Genomic DNA, 20,394 nt, shown 5'->3' with positions numbered 1-20,394 from the left:
AAAAACTAGAGGGACTAGATTACAATGAAGTATTTTCCAAAAGGTGTTGTGAGTAAAAATCAGTCCAATGGAATGATCCAAAAAAAAAGATGGAAGAGATTAAAGTGGTCAGATAAGTTTAGGAAATATGGCATACCCGCCTCCCCCCAGATTCCCAGCACACGGCAGTATGCACACTCTAGGCTCTGGACAACCTTGGAACTATTTATTAATAAACAGTTAAGTGGAAAACAAAGTTTCCCAAATTTGCTTGGCCAGAGAAGCCTCCTGGGGCACTACACCCAAAGCAATCTATGGAAAAAGCAGTCTATAAGACACCCTTGGGAAAATACTGGCACAGTGGTTAAATCACTAGGACTCAGCCAGCCAGGCACGCCTGGGTGCAAATCCTGGCTCCATCTCTGAACAGCTGTCCTCAAAAGCTATGGCCCTCTCATCTGCAAATGGAAAGAGTATTTGCCCTTGTGAGGCTGCTGGGGTAACCAGGAAATGCACTTGGCATGGTGACAGGCACACGGCAGCACCACGAACACGGGTGCATTTACATCCCGCTAAGGTCACGCTCCTTGGCACGGTGACAGGCACACGGCAGCACCACGAACACGGGCGCATTTACATCCCGCTAAGGTCACGCTCCTTGGCATGGTGACAGGCACACGGCAGCACCACGAACACGGGTGCATTTACATCCTGCTAAGGTCACGCTCCTTGGGAGCGGAGCAACCAGCGGCACAGGGACACTTACCGCTTTGGCCTGCCGTCCTTCACAGCTTCCTCCTCCTCCTCATCATCGCTGAACTTCAACTTCTCCGAGTAGTCCACTTCTTCGTGGAGGCCTGCAACAGGAGCACGGCCAGGGAAGGTAAGACAAAATGCGAGTCTCAGCAGTGCTGAGGTCGCCACTGGGGAGCTTCCTCCAGTCAGGAACTGCACCAACCCAGCTGGGGAAGGCACACCACCCAGCTGCCACCACCAGAACAAACACTGCGGATAAAAATGCAAGACAGGGCTTCCCTGGTGGCACGGTGGTCGGGAATCTGCCTGCCAAGGCAGGGGACACGGGTTCGAGCCCTGGTCCGGGAAGATCCCACAGGCCACGGAGCAACTAAGCCCGTGCGCCACAACTACTGAGCCTGTGCTCTAGAGCCCGCGAGCCACAACTACTGAAGCCTGCGCGCCCGGAGCCCGTGCTCCGCAACAAGAGAAGCCACTGCAGTGAGAAGCCCGCGCACCGCAACAAAGAGCAGCCCCCGCTCGATGCAACTAGAGAAAGCCCGCGCGCAGCAACGAAGACCCGATGCAGCCAAAAATAAGTAAATAAATAATTTATTTAAAAAAAAAAAAATGAAGGACAGTGCTGGCTCTGGTAACAGCGAAGTAGCCTGGTTAGACTAACACCCCCTGGTTAGACTTAAGACAACAGCTCTTAAATCTAGACAAAATACTCTGCAAGTGTATTAGGAGGTGAGGAGAGTGGACAAAAGCAGGCAGAAACCAGCCAGGAGGCCACCCTAGCAATACAGACACCTGAACAGTGAGATTCGTGGGTGGCCGTTTTGCCCCAGGGCCCTCCCCTACCCAAGTGGCTCAGGTGGCAGAAAGTCACCATCAACTGATGAGTGGGTACACAAAATGCGGTAGAGCCATACCATGGAAGAGTATTTGGCCACTAAAAAAAGATTTTAAAAGAGTTCAGACACATGCTGCAACATGATGATCCTTGAAAACATTATGCTAAGTGACAGAGCCAGATGTGAAAAGCCACGTATTTCTATTGTGTGATTCCATGGATATGAAACATCTAGAATAAGCAAATCCACAGAGACAGAAAGTAGATCCACAGAGACAGAAGGTAGATGGGCGTTTGCCGAAGGGTGTGCGTGGAGGGCGGGTGGTAACTGGGAGTGACTCTGCTGATGGGTATATGGGTGTCTTCCGTGGGAGACAGAAATGCTCTGGAATCAGACAGGGAGGATGACTGCACAAACCTGTTAATATACGAAAAATATCTGAATTTTAGACTTTATAAGGGTAAATTTTACGTAATATGATAATCTGTCAAGTGAATTATATCGTTAAAAAAAGGAGACGACGACAATAAGCCCAATCCTATCAAAAGGCGAGTTAGATTTGATGATAAAGCAAGTGCAATTACATGCTGTTTCCCAGAGCATCACTTTATATACAAACACAAGTGGGTTAAAGGGAATGGATGGAAAATATACACCATGACAACAATAAATAATTTAAGTCAGAGCAATGATACTAACATAGGACAAGACAGACTCCAAGACGAGAAGTGTTACGAGAGATAAAAAAGGATATTTGAAAACAATATAAAGGGACAATACGTCAGAATCATAAAAATGATAAATGTGCATAACAGCTTCAAAATAAATGAAGCAAAAACTGACAGAATTAAAGGGAGAAATAGATAAATCCACAATTATAGTAGAGAGTTTAACACCTCACTTTCAGTAACTGGTAGAACTAGACAAAAATGTAAGTATATAAGATCTGAACAACACTACCAACCACCTTGACTACACTGATATTTACAGAATGTGATATCCAACTTATAGAACACACATTCTTTTCAAATGCACTTGGAATATTCACCAAGATAGGCCATATATCTTGGTCATAAAACAAGTCTTAATAAGTTGGAAAGAACTGAAGTCATACAGAATATGGTCTCTTGACTACAATGGAATTAAATGAGAACTCTAGAAAGCTCCAATTAAAACGATTGGTGAACTAGAAAACAATCAAACAATGGAGAAAACTAAAGCCAAAAGCCGTCTCTTTGTAAAGATTAAACCACTAAGCCTTTGGCAGAAGTGAACAAGAAAAAGAGAAAAAATACAAATTAGCTAATTATCAGGAATGAAAAAGGGTGATACCTGTATCACTACAGACCCTACAGACATCAGAAGAAAAAAAAAAGGAATATTATCAACAACTTTACACCACTAAGTTCAACTCAAAAGAAAGGAACAAATCCCTTGAAAATCACAACTTATGAAATACTGACACAGAAACATCGGAAACCTGAGCAGCCCTATAACTAATCAAAGAAGTTAAATTTATTATCACAAATGTCTTTAGAAAGAAAATTCCAGGGCCAATCGGTTTCACTGGCGAATTTTATCAAGCATTTACGAAAAAACTAATACCAATCTAACAGAAACTCTTTCAGAAAGTAGAGAAGGAAGGAACGTTTTCCAACACATCTTATGAGCCCAGCAAAACCTGATATCAAAACCCAAGGGCGATATTAAAAGAAAATTACAGACCAATATCCGCCATGAACACAGGCACCAAGAATCTTAAGAAAATATCAGTAAATTGAATCTAGACGTAGGTGGAATTTATTCTAGGGATGCAAGGTTGGTTAGCATTAAAAAAATAAATCAGGGGGACTTCCCCGGTAGTCCAGTGGTTAAGAATCCACCTTCCAATACAGGGGACGCAGGTCTGATCCCTGGTTGGGGAACTGAAATCCCACATGCCACGGGGCAACTAAGCCCGTGCGCCACAACTACTGAGCCTGTGCTCTACAGCCCGCGAGCCACAACTACTGAGCCCGCGTGCCACAACTACTGAAGCCCACGAGCCTAGAGCCCGTGCCCTGCAACAAGAGAAGCCACCACAATGAGAAGCCCGCCCACCACAATAAAGAGTAGCCCCCACTCGCCGCCACTAGAGAAAGCCTGCGCAGCCATAAATAAATAAATGTATTAAAAAAACATCAGCAAACTAGAAATAGAAAGGAATCTCCGCAATCTGATAAAGAACATCTCCAAGAACCTTACAACTATCATCATGTTTAATGGTGAAACACTAAACACTTTCTCCCTAGGATCAGGAATACAGAACCTGAATACAACATTGTACTGGAAGTACTGCACGGCAATAAGGCAAGAAAAAGAAAAGGCATTTAATCTGTCCCTATTTATAGGCAACATGATGGTTTATGCAGAAAATTCTAAGAAATCAACAAGAGCTAGTAAAACTAATGAATGCATTCAGCAAACTGTCTGGTACAAGGTCCACACACAAAAATCAACTCTACGTATGTCTATATAATAGCATCAAACACTAAAAAACAAAACTTTTCTTTTTTTTTTAAACCAGTACCATTTACGATAGCGTCAAGAAACATAAAATACTCAGGAATAAACATAACAAAGATGTTCAAGACCTCTATACTGAAAACTATAAAACACTGCTGAGAGACATGAAAGCCCTAATAGAGAAAGTTTCACCAAGTTACTGGACAAGAGATTCAAAATTAAGATTTCATTTATCCAGAAATAAATTCAACACAATCTTAATCACAATGCCTGCAGGCTTTTAAAATACTGACCGGTTGATTCTAAATTTACATGAGAATGAAAAGAACTTAGAATAGTCAAATAATCTTAAACATGAACAAAGCTGGAGAACTTACACCACTGAATTTAGAACTTACTATAAAGCTACAGCGTGCTATTGGCATAAGGATGAATAAACAGATCAACAGAACAAACAGGGTCCAGAAATAGACCCACACTTATACAGTCAACTGATTGTTGGCAAAGGTGTCAAAGCAACTCAATAGGGAAAGAAAAGTCTTATCACAAACGGTGCAGAACAATCAGACAACCCAATTTATTAAAATGAACCCCGACCCCTATCCTACACCATATACAAATTAATACAACACAGATCACAGATCCAAAAATAAGTGTTAAAACTATAAAACATAAGGGAGTACCTTTGCCACCAAGGAGAGACAGATTTTTTTATAAAGGACACAAAAGTAAAAACCATAAAAAACACAAATTTGTAAGTTAAACTTCATCAAAACTGAAAACTTCTGCTCATCAAAACGCAGTGCTAAAAAATGAACAGACAAGGCAGGCAGTTGGAAAAAATATCTGTGAAATGTTAAGTCTCCAAGGACTTGTATCCGAACACACACACACACACACAGACACACAAAGACACCAGTAGGCAAATCGACATGAAAACGTGTTTATCATCATTAGTCATCAGCAAGATGAAAGTTAAAAGCACAACGAGATACCACTACACACCCACTAGAATGGCTAAAAATAAAAAGACTCACATCAAAGTGCTGTGAGGATGCAGAGCAACTAAATTCTCAAAATCGAGGCTGGGAATGGCATCACCAACCACCATGGAAAAAAGCTTGGGTGCTTCTTATAAAACTAATCACACACCTACCCTTTAATTCAACAATTCCACTCCTAGATATTTACCCAAGAGACATGAACATATTATTCATAATGGAACTTTTTTTTTTTTTTTTTGGTATGCGGGCCTCTCACCGCTGCGGCCTCTCACGTTGCGGAGCACAGGCTCCGGATGCGCAGGCTCAGTGGCCATGGCTCACGGGCCCAGCCGCTCCGCGGCATGTGGGATCTTCCCGGACCGGGGCACGAACCCGTGTCCCGTGCATCGGCAGGCGGACTCCCGACCACTGCGCCACCAGGGAAGCCCCATAATGGAACTTTTGAATGGGTAAACAAATTATAGTATTTGAACAAATTATAGTATTTGATACAATGAAATATACCTCAGTAATTAAAAGCAACTATCGATATACATAACATGAATGAATCTCACAAACGTCACAGGAGAAGGAAAGCTGTAGGACTCCATTCGTTTGCAGTTTGCAGTTAAGATTCATCGTAAGACAGGGAGGCCTTGGGCGAGTCTTGGACACAGGCCGGGAGGGAGACTGGCTAGGGAGGGGCTGGGTGGTGAGGAAAGTGCTCTGTATCGTGACTCGGCTCTGCTACTCAAGCATATACCTCTGTCAAAACTGTAAAATTAAATGTGTGCCTTTCAATGCTGTTAAAGTTTACTTGAAAACAAACAATCCAAAAGAATTTTAAAAGAAAATAATCAGGTTGGGGGGTGGGGTTGGGTGAAGATGAGAATGCAGAATGTCGGCATTTGCTGAAATGCTGAAACTCGGTGACAGGGAGCTACCTGGGGTTCATTACACTCGTTTGTTTTAACTTTTCCATTATACAAAGTCTTTTTTCCCCCTCTAAGAACAAGACCAAAGACAAAAGAAGACATGGCTGTCAGGAAGCAACTGCTCGTCTGAGTGCCAACCAACAAGGATCTCTTCACGGCACCGAGGCTGCTCCCTGCCCCATGTCTTCATTCCAACTTGCCGAGGAAAACAGTGGGCTTGGTGTCAGAGGACTTCCAACCTTGGTAAGCAGACACAGACCGCAGTCCTCCCCTCCTAAACCCTCAGCTGTGAGCCCACCAGCAAACACCCCCACCCACCTGCCCAGCCGTCATCAGCATCGGTGTCCAGGTCGTCAAGGCCCCGCAGGTTCTCCGCGTTGATGATGGTGGGCCTCGGCGCCCGTTCCACCAGCTGCCTCAGTGGACGGATCGGGCGAGTCATTCCCAGCCTGTTTTCTTTTCTGATGAGAGAGAGAAGGGTTAAGATGCTGGACTCGTGTCAAGTATACACACGGAAGCAAACCCAAATACTTTTCCAAAACTAAATCCTACACTGCAAAGGTTCATGTGTGCCCTTAATATTAAAACCGTCTCCTTTTTAAAGAACACACAGTGAACAAATACATCCTCGAAAGAAGTTCTGCTTCATTCTGCAGTTTTATATGCTCAGGCTAATGTCTAGGGTAGCAGCAATAAACACATGCCAAATCTTCACCTGCCAGGAACCTGAAATCTCTTGTCCTGCCCCAGCCTTCTCACACACCCTGGGTCTTGAGCTGGTTTCTCTGAGGTCTCCGGAAGACAAAGCACTTCCATATGTAAGCCCACTATCTTGTCCAATATCACCAACCAGGCTAATTTCCACATACGTGACTATAATGCAATAGCCTTACCCGTCTTGGTCATTCATCTGGAACTGTCTAAAAGGAACACGGGGTTCAAGACGGAGCTGGGGAAGGGGAAAAGATCCTCGTTCCACTGTACCCTGGTTCTCTGATGACTGTGGCGAACACATCTGAAACATAACATCAACGAACAGGGTTTTCTGGTAATGACCCAGATTCTAAGTTCCACTTGCATTAAAATTTGTTTTGGAAAATGGAAAATGGGAAAAAGAAACAGGAAAGTCTTGGGGTTTCCCAATTAATCCTACCAATCACCATCTCCCCCATTTCTTTCCTGCTGTCAGTATGCAAATCTGGGGACCTGTGTCTTGGGGAATATACCTGCCTCTCCTTCTTCTAAAGAGCTAAGGCTAAGATAACATCCACATCACCAGGGCAAGAAGCCAGAGGCCCTTAAGATTTGAAAAGGAGGAGAGAAAATGCAAAAGTAATGGAAGCCTCCAAAGTAGGGTATCAGGGCAAAGAAACTGGGAGGGAGAACCCAAGGTGGACATTCAACCACGTGAAGTAGGTTCTGCTGGACGTGAACAATCGGACCTCATGGGGAAAAAAAATGCACACTCCGAAGACTTACAAAAGCAGGAAGCATGTCATGGTATGTAGGTGGGTGGTATACATTCCCCATGAACTGTGAAGCCCCTTTTCGGACAGGCTGAGCCGGGCGGAGAGAGGGGTCCTTAGAATCGCTGGTACATGACGAGGAGGGGGCTCCGTCTCCCGCACTCGAGTTCCTGCTGCCCAGCTCAGTTGGGGAGGCGCTCAGAGACGTGGCAGAAATTATGTTTCGCCCACCGCCCTCCCTCCAGCTTGTCACATCTGGAAATTGAAAGGGGGCAAAAGGGGAGAGGAAAGAGGAGGGGGAGGAGGGATTGTATGAGGTTCTGAAGGTCAAGGGACCCCCCTCACTCACCAAAAAATTTAAAAAAAATAAAAAAAACAAAAGTGAAGAATCGAGTCGACTGGTCAAGTCTGTCAGGGAAGGTGGGGGGCAGACACCTGGCCAATGAATATGAACTTGCTGAGGGAGTCTGACTGTCAGAGAAACACAAAATAAGGTCCACTCAGAGAGAAGGCAAGTGTCAACGAGACGTGGTCTTCATCGACTCTCAGAAACTACACAACCTCAGACCTGACACTCCAAAGAAACCAAGACGGCCCCAATGAAAGCAGCCTTGGGCCATTTCTTCCACAATCATGCTGACCCCAACAGGACCAGCACTGTGCCCAGCGCTGGACTGGACTTTAGAACCAGAGAGAGTTCCGGACGCGTGTTCAAGCTCCACTCAGCAGTGGCACCTCTAGTCAGAGACTCCCCAGCTGTGAAGTAAAGCAGAGCTGCTCTCCCCTCTCCGAGAGGGGGCTGGAAGGGTCTGGGGCCCTACCCGCCGGGCCTCGCCCCACCTGCTCTGGCAGCGGCCTGTGGGGCCCTCCCACAGGTCACAGATTGAAACCTGCCAACCGACTCTGACCATCTTTTTAAGACGAGGCTTTCCACTGCAAATGTAGCAAAGCCTGGTGGAATTCAGAGGCCAACGAGGAATCAGATGAGCCAAAAAGACTCCTCTCTCCAGTCAACTTGTAGTTAGGAGTTGAAACAGGTCCCTGAGTACCTGACCCCTAAGAGAATGGAACCCAGGACCGGAGCCACAAAGTCACAGACTGCTCCCAGCTCTTCAGGTACCTCGTGCATGATCTTGGCCAAGCCCTGGTACACCCCTCAGGCCATCTGCTTCTTCATCTTCTCAAACGAGGAGATGGGAGTGATCCCAGAAGCTGCTTCTAGTTCTAAACGGTTATAATCCTACAGCAGCTCATCTTAATTAATCCCAGAAAGTTAAAGTTCCTGGCCTAAGGAATTTGATTATGTATTTGGAGCAGCCAAAATACCCCAGCACAGGCCGCTGAAAAGGCCGTATGTTTTATGAGAGCTGCACAGTGATTGTTTCATTTATAGGATATCTGTTCTCACTTTGGGATACCTTGGGGATTAATGAAAACAAGCAGATAAAAGTCCCTCATATTTCAAAACCTGATCAACTCCCCGCCCCAAGGGCTACTTCAGAATCCGTGACTAGAACAGATGGAAAATCCCTCTCCTAAATAACACCTTGAATACTAACCACCCAAGACCACGAAGAAAAAAATAGTACCAGTAAGAATTGCTACACAATCCTGCTGACCCCTTGGCCAGACCCCAGATGAGGGGTCGTGGAGGCTAGTGCTGGGCCGGCTACTCAACCAGGGGAACGTGTTAAAAAAAAAAAACAGATTCTAATTTGGCTGGGGATGGGCGAGGGTTGGAAATCAAGACTTTTTAACAAACGCCCGAAGTGATTCTGACAGGATTCAGCCAAGTTTGGGAGCCACTGATTAGAAAAAAAGCTCCTGAATCGGGAATCAAGTTAATTGACCCTTGGTCTGTCTGTCCTTGCCGTGACCACCCAGGTACAGCAGAATTAACATCTGATGACTGCTGGGAAGGCGGACAGGCCTGGCCTGACCCAAAGGACAAGAAAGGAGGAGTGACCTCCAGCCCAGCCCAGGGAATAAGTCCAGCAGATGCATGGATCAGGTACAGGATCAACGGTCGTGCTTTCCAGGCAGGGAACCTGGCTCCTCGAGAAACAGCATGCTTCTAAGAGGGCAGAAAGACAAGGGGAAATTCTGCTGTTCCCACGGGTGCCCAGACAGGGGCTGCAGTTCACTTACTCTGAGGGCGGAGGCTTGGTCCTGGCCCATACGACAGATCTAAGACGCCCTTTTCTTTGCCAGCCTTGTCCTGCCCTCCAGCTGCTTTCAGCGTCGGAAATTCCTCGGGAGAGAAGGATAATAGTCGGCTTGAGGCCCTTAAACCTGTCAAGAGAGTTGGGAAGACGTATGGAACAAGTGAGATGGGCATCAACACTTCTCTGCTTTAACAACGGCACACGCTGGCAGCCACACTGCCCTGAAGGGAGCTCCTTCCTGGGGTGCTGTCTGCGCTGGCCTTCTGTGCCCGCAGAGTGGCACTAGGGTTCCCTGACCAAGGGAGGCTGCCTGCAGACCGCACCAAGTCCCTTGCCAGCCACCCTGCAGGAGCTGGTCACAAAGGGCAGGGGGTGAGGTATGGCAGCGGTTCCAGCCCAGATCCTTCCCTCCCACTCCTGGAAGAAGGCAGTAAGGTCCTTCCAGTGGCCCTGGGGGGCGGATAAGCACGGTCTTTGGTGAAATCAGCCCAGTGAAGCCAACTGCTTTTGGGCGGAGGTAATGCCCTGGCCCCCAACGCCTCCACCCTAGATTTACACCCTCACCCTAGATTTATGCCTCTTCGTTTGTCCACTCCAGTTTACTATTTTCTACAGAGATCCTCAAGCCCTACAAGACCAAACATTTCACTCTTGCAATCTGGGAACAACTTCTTTGTTCTTTCATTCGTTCCCCTACACTATGAACTCTGCGGAGAAGAAGCCTTTTCTTAACTTCGTTCTCATCACTCACAGCACTTAGCACCGGGAACCTGCAATCGTCTTTTCAATGAATAGATAATAATAAACGATGCATTTTAGGGTCTAGAGTGGGATTTGGTCCCTCTCCTGGAATACACAGCACATGTCCAGCACCACACAAACTTAATAACCGCAATATCACACAGTAAAATGTCCAACTGTGACACGCTTTGATCCCTAGACAATACAGCCAAATCTGTCCCTAGGTACTGCTGACCTGAGGACCTGCTCACTCAGGCAGACTTTGCCGGAAAGAGGCAGCAGGGATTAGTGCAGATGCACGAGGCGGTGATTCATCCACCATCCCACTTAGTAAAAAGGTCCAGGGTCAAATGAACATGCCGGGGGGATAACTGGACACATTATCAACCAATGATTAACCTGAGAGATAATCGCCAAGTGTCGCAAAGGAGCACTACTGCTCACATAGTTGCTTCATTATGTTAAAAGGTCACTGGCAAGAATGAAATACGAAAGTCTTGCTTTTAAAATATGGTAGAGGGACTTCCCTGGCGGTTCAGTGGTTAAGACTCCGCGCTTCCACTGTAGGGGAAGCGGGTTCCATCCCTGGTCGGGGAACTATGATCCTGCATGCCGTGCAGCGCGGCCAAAAGAAAAGAAAAAAAGTAGATAATTTGAAGTTAAAAACAACAACAACAACAACAACAGCAAATGCCTAGTACTTTTTTTTCTGCCTCAACAGTCATGAAGGTATTATTCTAATCATGAATTAAACTTACCCTCTACAGATAAAAAAGATAAAGTGAAGAACTCAAAATCTCAAAGCAAAGTAGTAGTATTCCTAAGGTTTGAACACCCTGTAATGTTCACCCACCAATCCCTCCTACCATCTGTTCTCTGCCATGAGAAACTGAGGCAGTGAAATCAGGGGCTTCTTCTGAGGCCCCAGATGGAGCCGCCGGTGGTGCTCTGGCAGCAGAGCCCACGAGCCATGTGCCTCTGGCCTCTGCCTGAACCACACAAGCAGGCCTCCTGGGCCTGATCCAAGTGAAACAGACCAAACGACCACCTTCTACATGGAGAGAGTCTGTCAACTCAGGAAGAACCCTTCTGAGTTCCAAAGAGTCATGAAAATGTTTGCGGGCCACACCCCCAAATCCCCACAGCCCTGGTGGCATCGTGGGCTTCTGACCCCGGCATAGGAGGGGAACCAGAAGCCGGGTTCCCGCCCCGGCCCCACCTGGTCGGCACGTGTCTGTTCTCTCCTCTTGGGCTGCTGGGCTCTGCCGTCTCCCAGACGAGCTATCACATGTTTACAGAGTATTTTACTGTGTTTTAGGATTATTTTCTAAATCAAGTTTTCTTTTGATAGGTAATACAATCAAAAGGTTCAAAGGTAAAAAGCCTTAAAAGAGCGTAAACAGAAGCCTACCTCCTACCCTCGTGCCCCATCTGCCCACTTCAAACACCCTCACAAAACAGGTAGTCTTCTGTTTTGTTCCTTCTCTCCCTTCCTCTTATGTTTCCTTCCAGAGATTTTTTTTTAATGCGCATACAACATTTTTAGAAGCGTACTTTCCCTCTCCCCAGTTGTTTGCACAAATGGTAATATACTCTGCGTACTATTCCACACTTTTTTTCACTTAAGAATATGTCCTGGAGATCTTGCCAGATCGGTAGAAAACTGCTTTTTTTTCTTACAGCCAAGCAGTATTTCATTAAAGTACCATCCTTTGACGTACATTTCAAGGGACTGTGTCCAATCTTTTGCTATTACAACGTTGCAATGAATAATCTCGTGCATGTCATTTCACACAGCTGTAAGTATCATCTACAGGGTGATTTCCTCCAAGTGGAACCTCCAGGTCAAAGGGTATTCGTGCTGGTGTGTGACAGGCAGTGCCAATTTACACTAGTTTTTTTTAATCTCTGTAAGTTCTTGTTAAATTAAAATGAATATTCCATTTACTTAAGGAAATTCCAACCTTATGGAAATGAAGGCTATAGAAAGCAAAGAACCACTGTTAACAGGCCAGTGAATCATCTCCGTCATGCCTCTGTGAAGACCTTGCTTCCGGTCTGCAGTGCCTTGTTGCATCCCCGCCCCACCTGGCCCCGCTCACCCTCCAGGCTGGGGCAGCCAGCTGAGCTCCCCCTGCCCTTTCTCCTCTAGGCGAGCTGCGGCACCAAAGCCCCCGGCACACCTTCGGGCTGAGGAAGGGGTGGGCCTTCAACCGCACAGCGACCGGAGGCCAGAGGGGCCCGTCCTTGGGGCATCGGAGTGCCAGGGGTGTGTGGGGAAGGTGGCACACGGAGCTGGTTTTCTACTCTAAGCCATAAAACGTAAAGTCTGGCCAGGCCTTGGCCGGCAGGGATACGCAGAAGACAGAGGGCAGTGCCGGGACAGGAGCCAAGGGTAAAAAAGGCAGCCCGTGCTGGTTTACAGAAAAAAAAGCGACTGCGGTGTAGCCACTCACACCACCGTCCCTCTCCATCCAGCTCGGGGCGCCGCCCAGCGTGCTCTGCACAGCGTGCTAGAAATACGCACGCCTACACTGGGAAACCAGGAGAGTTCATGTAGAAGAATCTGGGTTTTTGGCTCCTCTCAAGAACACCCGTGGACCCTGGGCCCACATTCTCAAAGGGCTCCAGATGCTGGAAGGGAGCCAGATTTCTCTCTGCCCCAGCGCCCCTCAGCCATGCCACTCGGGGGCCGCTCTGCTCTGGGCCTGCCTTGGAGCCATTTCAGTCTGTTGCTCGGCATTCACTTAAAACTCGGGATGCTTTCCCCTTCCACTCACCCCACATCGTCCCTGTGCTGAACCACTGCAGCCGTCTGAGTCCCTGTGTCAGGCAGGACACCAGTGGTAACAAATACCACGCAACCTCCACAAGCTCTGGTGTCACTGCCCAAAAGCAAGCAGTTCCCGAGGCTGCTGATGTACAAACCCAGGCACAAAGCCAGCGCCCCGTAGGCAACACCTCCTCCCCGGGGTCCGGGGACTCGCTCCAATAGCAGCTCAGCCGACAACGGAGCCCAGGGCCAGCGCCCGGTCTCCTCCGCACACCTTGGGAGGGCTGTCCTTAGCAATAATGTTCAGTGAAAGCAAGGAGCCGACGTGCTCTGCCGAATCAGCACGTCCACCGCCGGGGCAAAGGCAGGAACTCGCTCAGGGAGGAGAGTCCACAAAGCTGCAAGCCGAAGACTGCCTGGACAGAACTGGAGCAGCCCAGAAAAGGCACACCTCCCTCCCACCCGCCCACCGCAACGCCACACACACACTTACCACCTTCGTGTCCTGCTGGCTTTCCATTCAGCTGTGCCCATGACTTTGGTCCACCTGGCGCTGAATTTGTATTCTGAAAGAAGGAAGACAATGAGAACAGGGTCTGCGGTCCACTCCCTGAGCGAGTCAGAACAAGGTGCCCTCGGATGCTCACCTTAGGTCCAGACCCTACACTGATGTACCCACCACCACCAGCGGGGTAAGGTCCAACCATGCGGGCTTTCCACGCAGCCTCCCACTAGGGCAACAGCCCAGGGTCAGGACCCACAGCCACATGACAGACGAGGGGCAGGCCGGAGGGCAAGCGGCCAGCTCAGGGTCCCATGGCAGAGCCAGCGGTGCGCTCGGAACATGCTGCCAGGCTGCCTCTCATGCCCACACAGAGCTACTCTGTCTTGCTCCAAGGACAAGACCAAACCCCAATTCTAGTGTGTCTGAAAAACTGGGTGGCGCCGCTAACAGGACACGCGCGCGGGAAAGCTCACGTGCCTGATGAGTCGCTGGCCAGGCGGCGGCACCACTTTCCACAATTACCGCCGTGCCACGAGGCACCGCTCCCCAGGTGCGAGGCCTTCCGCCTCCACTCATGTGGGCTTGCCCGGCTCGGCTCACCTCTGCTGAAAGCTCACCGCACGCCAGGCATGGTGCTAGGCACTCCTGGGTCACTTGGGTTAGACACTCAGCTAGTGAGGCGGGACCAGGACTTGTCCCCACCCTGCCCGCGCCCAAAGCCCCTTCAGGTCCCCAACCACTGAACTCAGCTGTCTTCCCAACAACATGCTTCTTAACAACCGAAGGCAGAGATACACAGATCCAAGCTGACGCAGCATGACGTTCCATCACTTACTGGACTAGATCCTGGATAAACAGTTACCCCTTCCCATCCTCCCCCTGCCGCTGCCACCACACACACTCAAGGCAGACGGCCGTCTCTCTTGCCTTCGATGCAGAGCTGAGTAGGTGCAATAACGCATGTATTTATCACAGACTTGCCCTGAGTGCTTGACCTGAGTGGCCTGGAACGCCCAGGGTCCCCATGCAGACCACACGAGGGAAATGCCAGCACCGTGACAGGGGCAGGGCAGCCCCTGCTGGGGCTCAACAACCCCTGAGGGAAGGGCGAGGCTCCAGACCAGCAGGAAGCAGAGGGGCCCCAGGGCACTGCCTTCCCACAGCCTCTGGCTTGGGGTCTGCAGCCAAGCCTGAAGCCACAGGGACGGCCCCCGCCCTCACCCACCGAAGGCACTAAACCGGAAGAGAAGGCCTAGGGGCCACGAAGGGGTTACTAACACTGTGGCAAATCTCACCCCAAAGCTGGGAACCACCGGGGGTCTCCTCCCAACACCGTCCCCGCACGAGAGGAGAGCTGGTAAGCACCAGGCGGAGGGCCCGCGTGCCAGCTCCAGGACAGGGCCCGACCCGACCGCAGTCCCCGCGGCACCCGTGCTCCACAGGTGCCCAAGCCGCACGCAGGCCCGGCCCAGGCCTGTTCGTCTCTAACAAGCTTGGAAGGTGAGTCTGACGTAGAGCCAGGGCTGTAGAAACAACCAGGGCTCCTTAATCGCACTCAGCTTCAAATTCTGGGAAACAGATACGAACTCCACACTACATGCTCTGACGGTTCAGCAGGTCCCAGTGGATTTAGGCCAATGAACATGCAGTCTCGCATGAATGTGGATTTCTTCTTGCTTCTCCTTTAATTTCAAAGCACAGTTCAGTGTTGGGTAGGGAGGATGTCCCTCTGGTAAAGCCATAAGCTTTCCCCGCAGATGGGGATGGCACCTCGGTCCTTCTACTGCCCAGGCAGCAATGCAAACTGAGTCATTCTTTCAAGGGAGCCAGTGAACGCCTGGTATCTGTCTAGATTTTTTCTGGTCTTCTAAAAGATTCAGACACCTCGCCTAGATTTCCAGCTACCGGATACCGGCCTCTGTACCCACAGACAGACACCAGTGGGCCAAGTAGGATATGAGCTCTTGATTAAATCATGACTCTGTTTAGAGGCGTATGAAGTGCAGCGACAAATAAAGGATCACAGCTCGGTATTTCCCACAGCATGCTCTGAGAGACACTAGTCTCTAGAGACATTCGACGAAAAGGTTTCCAAAGACAAATACATTTCGGGACCGCTGTCCATGATGTCCTTTTCTCGGAGACTCACAGGACACATTAGCATACTGAAGACACCGAGAGAAAGTATGACATTAAGAAAACCAAGTGAAGGAGCTGGCTTCATTTTGTTTTCCAAACTCACCAGACCACTGAACCTTCTGTAGCCTAACACTTGCTGTCTCCTTATGACACCTGCTTCTGGGGAGACACTGCGGGGGGCCCGATCTAGCCTGTAGCTGCCAGAGTGACTCACCTCAAGCTAAGGCAACTGGAATCAAATTAGGCGTCTATATTCTATTCTGCATCTGGGGTCTTTCCCAAGAGTCACTCATCAGGTTTGCCTCTGGAATGAGCACATCACACAGAGCCACGCTTCTCAGCGATAGCTCCCATTGGTCCCCAGCGCCAGGGAGCTCAGAGGCGCCGACGCCTAGGCAAGCATCGGGACCGGGTCCCCAGCACCTACCTCCTGACTGATCGACTGTGTCGGTTTCTGCAAATTGGAGACAGATTTCTGCAAACCCGGCTGCGGCAGCAACTCCGGCGGCTGAGAGGCCGTCGCACTGGAACTAGACAAAGGCAGGACACACACAGGAATTAGACAGGCACCGGCCATGCCCACAAGGTCCCTCCACATTCCCGAGAGACACGGCTGCTCGCTGGCTGGGAGCAAGACCACCTCTGGCCAATAAAAATACCTTCCCCGGCAGACTCCTAGGCTGGCCAAGGCAACGAGAAACTGGACCACGTGTGAGGTCTGCTCACCGACACCTGATAGGACAGGCCAGCCCTCTGCCTTTCCATAGAGCCTTCTGTCTGTGAAGACTGAAAGCTCACCGCCAACAAAGAAGTGATGGAGGATCTGTCACGAGGGAGACTGCGTCGGGGCAGGGAATGGGCTCTGAGCTCCCGCCCCTCACTCCTGACCAAGAGCTCACAGCTCCTCAGGGGCTGATCTCTTTGAAGCATGAGCAGATTTTTTTTTTTTAAACCTTCTCTTGGCTTATAAAAGAAATATATGCTCATGATAAAAATAAATAAATACATATAACACAGAATTTGTCACGATCTCATCCTCCGGAGAGAAACTCAAGCAGATTTTTCTACGTATATTAGCATAGCATTTTGTAACACAAGTAGGGTAACACCATACATACAGTCCAGCAACTCGTGTTTTACTCAATGCCCTTGACATCTTTTCGTGACAACACACACGGATCTACTGCTTTCTTTTAATGACACAGTACAGGTGGATGGGCCACAATGTGCCAACCTCCAATTTTTCTTCTATTACAGATAAAACTGCAACGAGCATTTTTGTGTACACATCTTGGCACACTTGTGTGTACGCAATTCAGTAGTCTAAGTCCTTAGAAGTGGGACAGCTGGATCAAAGGACGTTTTAAAGTTTAAGATGCCGTGGAGCTACCCTCCAGCAAAGGTGCGTCTGTCGATCTATACCCCACAAGTCATATTCTGAGAGCAATAAGAAAGGGTTCTGAAGGAAGATTTCTGCCAACTTGCAGCCTTCCAGTCACTCGTTCTGTTCAACCTTCCACGCGACAAGCTTCAAGGAGGACAGCAATCCCCTGGCCAGAATCCACCCAATGCCGGTGGCTCAGCTGAAGCCAAATTCTACACACATCCAAGGCTTACTCAACCGAGTAACTCACCACCTGTGATTATTACACAATGAAGGCCACTGACCCTCCTCTCTCACATCACCTTCTACCTGAAATAGATGCTTCCAGGTGGTGTCACTTCTGTGGTCTCCAAACACTGAGTCCCAGCAGGTTTGGCCCCCCTGCTCAGCCACCTCCCTGACAGCCTCGTGAGGATGTGGCCCAGGGGAGGCAGAGAAGCAGCGCCGGGGTCTGCTGCCCCCGCCAACATTCACTCTTCACCTCTGGCTGGCAAACATGCTTCAGCACACTGGCCTCGTTGAAGATGCCCGACGCTTTCAATGCCACTGGTGCATAAGACCGGACAAAAGGAGGGAGCAAGGCTTTGTCCTCTCTCTCTAGAACTTTCAGTAGCAGAGGCATTTCAACACTTACGCTGAGCTGTTTGCAGCGTCTACACTTGAACAGAATGAGGACATCCGCCACGTACCGCCTCTGTGCCAGGCCCTGTGCTAAATACGTGACTTGGGCAAATCTCATCCATTTCCTGTAGCCACCCCCGGAACCAGGTGTCATTTGTACTTCACAGGAGGACAATGATGCTCAGAAGTCAAATAAACCAGGTCCCATAAACGGCCTGGCTGGAAATCACACACATCTGTCCAGTTCTAAAAGTCACACTATACCGTCAATCAGGATGATCCCTAAGCCAACGGTTAGGAAATGTCTTAAAATTTCAGTTATTACTGATCATGTGACTGAATTATTGGCTCACTCTCTACATATTGTCTGAAGTAACTACAGAAGTTTTACAAAAGCTATTGGCCACTTCCAATTAGAGAAAAGGACCCTGGTTGGCAGGCTGTGCTCTGGGCCACTTTTACTTTCTGGGTCCTGAGTATCAATCAGCAGCCAGACCGCAAGGGAGACACAGGGCAAGAGAGGGTATGAGGCTGGACTGCTCTGTTTTCACGGCCAACCCCAGCAGCAGGGCTCTGCCTGCCAGCCTCAGAGAGGCCCCGTCCTTCCCCAAACCCCTCCCAGCGCAAACCCCAATCCTCTTCCCTGGACACCCTACCGCTGGCTAGAACACAGCCGGGCCACGGAAGGAGGAACGAAGGCTCAGGCGGCACACTCGTACTTTCAGCGCCACCACACAACATCCCTCTAATGATGATCTCTGTGCCAGGTCCCGGGCCTCCTAAGGCTCCCGTAAGTGCTGTGCCGGCAGAGGGTGGGCCTGCAGGGAGGCTGCGCGCTGACCCCGAGTGCCTGGACTGGGGTGGCTGTCCTCGTAACTGAGTCCTACAGAGCATGTGCAGGCACCTGTGTGGGGCCCTGCTGCCCCAACAGCTGGGACGGCTCCACCTTCTCCACCTGGGGCCCAGCACCCAGGGACCCCAACCAGGTGAAGCGCTCAGCTCTCCCCGCAGTGGCTCCTCTGGGAGAGGTGAGCCCTTCTTAACAAGGCACAGGGGACACTGGTCACCAGGGAAAGGTAGCTCACAGAAACACTGTTGCATCGGCTCCCAGAGCCAGGAAAAAATGAAGGCAGGGAGCAAGAAACTGCTAAGTAGCAGGAGTCGGGGTGAAAGAAGCTTCCTTTGGAACCTGCCCAGTTCTCCAGAGCTGCCCCCTGCAGGAGGAGAGGGGGCCGGCCATGGACGCAGCTCCAGCTCCCGGCCCTCCGACCGCCCCTCTGCTCTCACCTCTTTGGGTCTTGCTGATCCTGCTTGTTTGCCCATCCCGTCCCGTCCTTGGGTACTATAACGATGTTGGGGTCGTTTCCTTTGTTTTCAGACTTCAAGCTTGGCAGGTTTGCAGGCGGTGGCATACGCCGGGCTGTGGCAACTTTCCCAAGACTCTGTAAGCCATGTCTAGGAATAACTGCGTGGAGGGAGAGGTGGAAAGAGATGTTGCACAAAAAGTCATGGAAGGAAAGATGCCGGGTTCATTCAGCTGCTCTTCCAAACTCTAGAGGATAATGACAGAGGCAACCAAACAAAAAACAAGGGACAGGCCCACCACGCAAACACACGAAAAGTGCTTGGTGGTCACTTGTAGTCAGTCCTTTTACAAGCCCTTCACCGAGGACTTCAGAGACACAGGAGCTGCTGAAGTTTGTGCGGAGGCTTCCAGTTTGCTCGTGGGCAGAAGGCTCAGGGCGTTTAAAACATGGGAGAGGGGCCAGGCCTAGAAACCTCCATCCCACAGAATGACTAGCCCTGTGCAGAGGGGAGACTGCTCTGGCCTCGTTACAGCAGGACTGAAGGGACAGCCTCGCCTAGACCCAAGCCAAGCCTGAGCAGGGCCCCCGGCATTCATAAAATCCTCAAGGGGTGTGGACAGAATCAACAGGAACTTTCCCCGCCAGGCTCCGGAATATCAGAACCATGAAACCTAAAGGGGTAACTAATGCAAATTAAATTCCATTCTGCCCATCGGGCTCAAAATATCCATGGCTTCAATAAGATAAGACAGATGAGGAAATAATCCTAGTACAGCAGAGTCAGGATATTCCAGGCTCTGAAATCATACATCAACTAGGAGCAGAGGGTGACGTGTTTCCCCTGAACTACAGGATCACCATCACGTGCCCAGAAGACTGGTCTGCATGGACCACTCCTGTCTGACCAGACAGGGGACTCTAGGTTTTCCTGATCCTTGACCTGGAGCTTCTCACTTAAGGGAAAGCATAAGGAACTGGCCTCCAACCCCCTCTTACCTGAGGATCTGATCGAGTCTACTGATTTTCCTTTATACTTATCAAACAGGCTGAGAGTCGAATACTTGCTTTTCCCATCCTTGCCCTTGGTTATTTGCCCCAAACGATCGGACATTGCGATGAAATGTCATCTAGTAAGGAAATTTTTCTCGGCACCGCTCCCGATCTGCCTTTGAAGTGGGGGGAAAAAAAAACAAAAAGAGTGTTAATCCACCAGAACCTCTGATCCAGTGGACAGAATCCTTTAGGGATCACGGATCTCCTTGAAGATCTGAAGAACGCTTTGGACGGACTCTGTCCCTA

The 20,394-nt window shown here is 49.5% G+C and overlaps 1 protein-coding gene across 27 annotated transcripts in view; it reads right to left on the bottom strand.

Moving 5' to 3' along the window:
• Window positions 1–20,394, bottom strand: part of PRRC2B (proline rich coiled-coil 2B) — a 102,366-nt gene that overhangs the window by 40,852 nt on the left and 41,120 nt on the right. For 24 of the 27 annotated variants that reach the window (XR_003790711.1, XR_003790713.1, XR_003790712.1 and 21 more), the window contains 9 exons: window positions 20,092–20,261; window positions 19,076–19,253; window positions 16,211–16,313; window positions 13,633–13,705; window positions 9,609–9,752; window positions 7,474–7,715; window positions 6,888–7,009; window positions 6,313–6,455; window positions 746–836 (listed from right to left, as the gene is read on the bottom strand). Coding sequence is in view for 22 of the 27 variants with exons in the window: in XM_029201990.1 (XP_029057823.1) it covers window positions 746–836; window positions 6,313–6,455; window positions 6,888–7,009; window positions 7,474–7,715; window positions 9,609–9,752; window positions 13,633–13,705; window positions 16,211–16,313; window positions 19,076–19,253; window positions 20,092–20,206 (1,211 nt within the window). In the remaining 5 variants the exon portion in view is untranslated. Of the gene's footprint in view, window positions 1–745; window positions 837–6,312; window positions 6,456–6,887; window positions 7,010–7,473; window positions 7,716–9,608; window positions 9,753–13,632; window positions 13,706–16,210; window positions 16,314–19,075; window positions 19,254–20,091; window positions 20,262–20,394 lie in introns of those variants that run through there. The other 3 variants (XM_029201992.1, XM_029201988.1, XM_029202011.1) reach the window with 3 other exon arrangements.

Source organism: Monodon monoceros, unplaced genomic scaffold, assembly GCF_005190385.1.
Source record: "Monodon monoceros isolate NGI ecotype Baffin Bay Population unplaced genomic scaffold, NGI_Narwhal_1 Super_Scaffold_5, whole genome shotgun sequence".
Taxonomy (NCBI): domain Eukaryota; kingdom Metazoa; phylum Chordata; class Mammalia; order Artiodactyla; family Monodontidae; genus Monodon; species Monodon monoceros.
The sequence above is the reverse complement of the archived record's forward strand: the minus strand, read 5'-3'. Positions and strand labels throughout refer to the sequence as shown.